Source organism: Nansenia antarctica, assembly GCF_963989245.1.
Source record: "Nansenia antarctica genome assembly, chromosome: 5".
NCBI classification, from domain to species: Eukaryota; Metazoa; Chordata; class Actinopteri; order Argentiniformes; family Microstomatidae; genus Nansenia; species Nansenia antarctica.
In genome coordinates, this window is record NC_137690.1 from 76,650,276 (window position 1) to 76,656,608 (window position 6,333).

At 51.7% G+C, this 6,333-nt stretch overlaps 1 protein-coding gene across 1 annotated transcript in view; it reads left to right on the forward strand.

Annotated features, from left to right (window-relative positions):
• Positions 1 to 5,964, forward strand: part of LOC308158410 (brevican core protein-like) — a gene marked incomplete at both ends in the record, with an annotated part of 27,600 nt that extends 21,636 nt beyond the window's left edge. Inside the window, one exon of the mRNA XM_080531998.1 lies at positions 5,699 to 5,964. Within this exon, the coding sequence (XP_080388124.1) occupies positions 5,699 to 5,964 (266 nt within the window). The remainder of the gene's footprint in view (positions 1 to 5,698) is intronic.
• Between the last annotated feature and the right edge of the window lie 369 nt (positions 5,965 to 6,333).

Consider the following 6,333-nt stretch of genomic DNA (forward strand, 5'->3'; position numbering starts at 1 on the left):
GACCAGAACTTTCCCTAAAGAACAAACACGCCTCATTTGCATAACTTGACTCACTCCGGACCGCATGGAAACCCAGTCAGAGAGGCTATTGCCCATGATGCACTGCACTCAGAATGTTCATAGAATGTTTTTTATGTAGTACAAAGGTAGTAATGAAAACATCAGTAGTGCAGAGGTTATAGAGTGATCACATTAACCAGGGATGAGCAGCCATCATAGTATTGGCATTTTCCATGGTCATATCCATAGGACCCTGTACCCCCTGAGTCTCTTAGATGGTAGGGTCATGGGTCAAACAGACCCGAGGACCCTGTACCCCCTGAGTCTCTTAGATGGTAGGGTCAGGGTCATGGGTCAAACAGACCCGAGGACCCTGTACCCCCTGAGTCCCTTAGATGGTAGGGTCAGGGTCATGGGTCAAACAGACCCGAGGATCCTGTACCCCCTGAGTCTCTTAGAAGGTCGGGTGTCAAACAGGTGAGACGGACTCTGTAGAACACCTTGCTTGGAACAGGAGGGAGTGACTCCTCAGGTGAACAGACAGGAGAGTGACTCCTCAGGTGAACAGACAGGAGAGTGACTCCTCAGGTGAACAGACAGGAGAGTGACTCCTCAGGTGAACAGGCAGGAGAGTGACTCCTCAGGTGAACAGGCAGGAGAGTGACTCCTCAGGTGAACAGACAGGAGAGTGACTCCTCAGGTGAACAGGCAGGAGAGTGACTCCTCAGGTGAACAGACAGGAGAGTGACTCCTCAGGTGAACAGACAGGAGAGTGACTCCTCAGGTGAACAGACAGGAGAGTGACTCCTCAGGTGAACAGACAGGAGAGTGACTCCTCAGGTGAACAGACAGGAGGGTGACTCCTCAGGTGAACAGACAGGAGAGTGACTCCTCAGGTGAACAGACAGGAGAGTGACTCCTCAGGTGAACAGACAGGAGAGTGACTCCTCAGGTGAACAGACAGACTCCTCAGGTGAACAGACAGGAGAGTGACTCCTCAGCATCTATGAACAGCATCTATGCCACTTGCCTCCCCTCCCTTTAGGGTTGGGGTGGCCGTTCTGACCTCAGCAGAGAATGACAACCTGTATTCTGATTGTATCTTGTGTGTTCTTGTGTGTTGTGTGATCTTGTGTGTTGTGTGTTCTTTTGTGTTCTTGTGTGTTCTTGTGTGTTGTTGTGTGTTCTTGTGTGTTCTTGTGTGTTCTTGTGTGTTGTTGTGTGTTCTTGTGTGTTGTTGTGTGTTGTTGTGTGTTCTTGTGTGTTGATCGCTCTTTGTGTTTCTTGGTGTATTGTTTTTGTATGTTCTTGTCTTTGTTGTTATTTGTCTCCGTACACGTTTACGTGCTCTGTGTCCTGTCTGCACTACCCACATACACATCTATCAATCAATCAATATGACGCTGTACTTTGAATATTGAAATGCTTTTGTTGTGTTCTTTGCTCAAGTCACGCTATCCTTCTACCCTTGAGGAGGGGAGAGGAGAGGAGGGGAGAGGAGGGGAGAGGAGGGGAGGGGAGGGGAGAGGAGGGGAGAGGAGGGGAGAGGAGAGGAGGGGAGAGGAGAGGAGAGGAGAGGAGAGGAGAGGAGAGGAGAGGAGGGGAGAGGAGGGGAGAGGAGGGGAGAGGAGAGGAGAGGAGGGGAGAGGAGAGGAGGGGAGAGGAGGGGAGAGGAGAGGAGGGGAGAGGAGGGGAGAGGAGAGGAGGGGAGAGGAGAGGAGGGGAGAGGAGGGGAGAGGAGAGGAGGGGAGAGGAGGGGAGAGGAGGGGAGAGGAGAGGAGGGGAGAGGAGGGGAGAGGAGAGGAGAAGGAGGAGAGGAGGAGAGGGGGAGAGGGGAGGAGAATTTGTATGGTGCCATGTGACCTGACAACTGTTACGACTTAAGGAAGGAGAGAGAACACCTGAAGACACACAGGTAGACACAGGAGAGAGAAGGACTCCACAGACAGACAGAGAGATACTGGTGAGTGATACTTAAATATAAGAATTACTGTCTCCTAGCCCTATCCAGTATAGATGGGTTAGCCCTAGCCCTAGCCCTAGCCCTAGCCCTAGCCCTCAAAATGACGGGGAGGCAGTTTGGGAACAGACTTTCTACCGTCTTCCCAGCGGTTATTCACTGACAAGCGGGGTGTCCGGGGTCCTCTTTGCGGCTAAATAACTATGTTTTACAGTGTGTTTACAGTTAAATAACTATGTTTTACAGTGTGTTTACAGTTAAATAACTATGTTTTACAGTGTGTTTACAGTTAAATAACTATGTTTTACAGTGTGTTTATAGTTAAATAACTATGTTTTACAATGTGTTTACAGTTTAATAACTATGTTTTACAATGTGTTTACAGTTAAATAACTATGTTTTACAATGTGTTTACAGTTAAATAACTATGTTTTACAATGTGTTTACAGTTAAATAACTATGTTTTACCGGTGTTTACAGTTAAATAACAATGTTTTACCGGTGTTTACAGTTAATATTCAAAAGTGTATATTGGGAATATTATCTATATTATATTCGGGACAGGAGAGGGGAAACAACAGGAGGTGGTCAAGCCTGTGTGACTTATTCAAATGTTTCTGTTGTTGAGTATGTCAAATCTGGAGCAGAGGAACCGGTTCTCCTTGTCCGCCAGGCGGGGGTCGTCAGCCTGTTCATCTGCCCAGAGAGTCTGACTGTCTAATCCCCTCTACACAGGAAGGAGACAGACAGGAGACAGGAGACAGGGGACAGAGGACAGGAGACAGGGTACATAGGACAGAGGACAGGAGACAGGGGACAGAGGACAGGAGACAGGAGACAGGAGACAGGAGACAGAGGACAGGGGACAGGGGACAGGGGACAGAGGACAGGGAACAGAGGACAGGAGACAGGGTACAGAGGACAGAGGACAGGAGACAGGGGACAGAGGACAGGAGACAGGAGACAGGAGACAGGGGACAGAGGACAGAGGACAGAGGACAGGAGACAGGGGACAGGGGACAGAGGACAGGAGACAGGAGACAGGGGACAGAGGACAGGAGACAGGAGACAGGGGACAGGGGACAGGGGACAGGAGACAGGAGACAGGAGACAGGAGACAGGAGACAGAGGACAGAGGACAGGAGACAGGAGACAGAGGACAGGAGACAGGGGACAGGAGACAGGAGACAGGGGACAGGAGACAGGAGACAGAGGACAGAGGACAGGAGACAGGAGACAGGGGACAGGGGACAGAGGACAGGAGACAGGAGACAGAGGACAGGAGACAGGGGACAGGAGACAGGAGACAGAGGACAGAGGACAGGAGACAGGGGACAGGAGACAGGGGACAGGGGACAGGAGACAGGGGACAGGAGACAGGAGACAGAGGACAGAGGACAGGAGACAGGAGACAGGAGACAGGGGACAGAGGACAGGAGACAGGAGACAGGAGACAGAGGACAGAGGACAGAGGACAGAGGACAGGAGACAGGAGACAGAGGACAGAGGACAGAGGACAGGAGACAGGAGACAGGAGACAGGGGACAGAGGACAGGAGACAGGAGACAGGAGACAGAGGACAGAGGACAGACGACAGGAGACAGGGGACAGAGGACAGAGGACAGGAGACAGGAGACAGGGGACAGGGGGACAGGGGACAGGAGACAGAGGACAGGAGACAGGGGACAGGAGACAGAGGACAGAGGACAGGAGGCAGGAGACAGGAGACAGAGGACAGAGGACAGAGGACAGAGGACAAGAGACAGGGGACAGGAGACAGAGGACAGGAGACAGGAGACAGGGGACAGAGGACAGAGGACAGGGGACAGAGGACAGGAGACAGGAGACAGAGGACAGGAGACAGGAGACAGGGGACAGAGGACAGGAGACAGGGGACAGGGGACTGGAGACAGGGGACAGGAGACAGGGGACAGGGGACAGGGGACAGAGGACAGGGGACAGAGGACAGGAGACAGGAGACAGAGGACAGGGGACAGGGGACAGAGGACAGGAGACAGGAGACAGAGGACAGAGGACAGGAGACAGGAGACAGGAGACAGAGGACAGGGGACAGGGGACAGAGGACAGGAGACAGGAGACAGAGGACAGAGGACAGGAGACAGGAGACAGGGGACAGAGGACAGGAGACAGAGGACAGGGGACAGGGGACAGGAGACAGGGGACAGGGGACAGAGGACAGGAGACAGGAGACAGGAGACAGGAGACAGAGGACAGGGGACAGGGGACAGAGGACAGGAGACAGGAGACAGAGGACAGAGGACAGGAGACAGGGGACAGGAGACAGGGGACAGAGGACAGGAGACAGGAGACAGAGGACAGGAGACAGGAGACAGGGGACAGAGGACAGAGGACAGAGGACAGGGGACAGGGGACAGGGGACAGAGGACAGAGGACAGGAGACAGGGGACAGGAGACAGGGGACAGAGGACAGGAGACAGGAGACAGAGGACAGGAGACAGAGGACAGGGGACAGGAGACAGGGGACAGGGGACAGGGGACAGGGGACAGAGGACAGAGGACAGGAGACAGGAGACAGAGGACAGGAGACAGGGGACAGGGGACAGAGGACAGGAGACAGGAGACAGAGGACAGGAGACAGGAGACAGGAGACAGAGGACAGGAGACAGGAGACAGAGGACAGGAGACAGAGGACAGGAGACAGGGGACAGGGGACAGAGGACAGGAGACAGGGGACAGGAGACAGAGGACAGGAGACAGGGGACAGGGGACAGTTGCGGAGGCTGAATTGAGCCACCAGCCATGCAGTGGGATCTGCTTCTCTACTCTGTGATGGGTAAGTATCTTATATGATACATAATAAAGATAGTTATGATACATAAAGACAAAACCGTCTTCTAACATGTCCCAGGTGTTAAACCCTATGCTAACATGCTAACATGTCCCAGGTGTTAAACCCTATGCTAACATGCTAACATGTCCCAGGTATTAAACCCTATGCTAACATGCTAACATGTTCCAGGTGTGGTGGGGTCAGTCCAGCCATCCAGTGGTCAGACAGGTGAGAACATCTCTACTGTTTATCACAACATGCATGTTCTATTACACTGTCATGTTCTATTACTGTCATGTTCTATTACTGTCATGTTCTATTACCCTGTCATGTTCTATTACTGTCATGTTCTATTACTGTCATGTTCTATTACACTGTCATGTTCTATTACTGTCATGTTCTATTACACTGTCATGTTCTATTACACTGTCATGTTCTATTACTGTCATGTTCTATTACTGTCATGTTCTATTACTGTCATGTGACTGAATATTGTAATTCTGTGAGATGGAACTGTGTGAATTTCCTTCCTATCAACTGACAGATGATTATCATACTGTAATCTCCTCCAGGATTTAACACTAGGACAGCCATGAGGGGTCAAGTGGGAGTAAAGAAAAATGTTATATCTTTGCACTCGTTACAATTTCAGGACCTTCCTTTCATGACTTCTGATATGTGCGTTCTACCACCCAGTATCCTTACATGTTCTAAACCACACCAGGATAAGCTAGTATGAAGCTGTTTTTCTGTGTAGGAGGCAGGCTAAAAAAAGAAGTGCCCTCTAGTGATCTGTGTGTGTAAATAGCAGATTTACATTCTAAAAAGGGGGTCTATTTGACCCCCAAGGCGGCTCTACTAGTAGGTAAGGGTTAGGGTTAGGGTTAGATCCGATCACAGCTGGTGCCTCCTGTGTTTCCCTGCAGTGAACCTGGCGCTGGACAGACAGGCCACTCAGTCGTCAGAGTTTTCTGATTATCTGGCTGCTAACGCCGTGGATGGGAAGACAGGGTCCTTCAGCCACACCGGGCGAGAGAACAGCCCCTGGTGGAGAGTCGACCTGCTGCAGGTGTACAGTGTCTCGTCTGTGTCCGTCACCAACAGAGACAACATCAACGCTCAGAGGCTGGACGGAGCCGAGGTCCGCATCGGCAGCTCTCTGGAGAACAACGGCAACAACAACCCCAGGTGATCCACTCATCACTTCCTGTCTGACAGGTGATCCACTCATCACTTCCTGTCTGACAGGTGATCCACTCATCACTTCCTTTACAACAATATATACAATATATACTTTACACCCACCTCCTTTCTCTCTCTCTCTCTCCCTCTCTCCCTCCCTCCCTCCCTCCCTCTCTCTCTCTCTCTCTCTCTCCCTCCCTCCCTCCCTCCCTCCCTCCCTCCCTCTCTCTCTCTCCCTCCCTCCCTCCCTCTCTCTCTCTCTCTCTCTCTCTCTCTCCTCTCTCTCTCTCTCTCTCTCTCTCTCAGATGTGCTGTCATCTCCCACATCCCAGCAGGACAGACCTCCACCTTCCAGTGTCACAACATGGAGGGTCGCTAC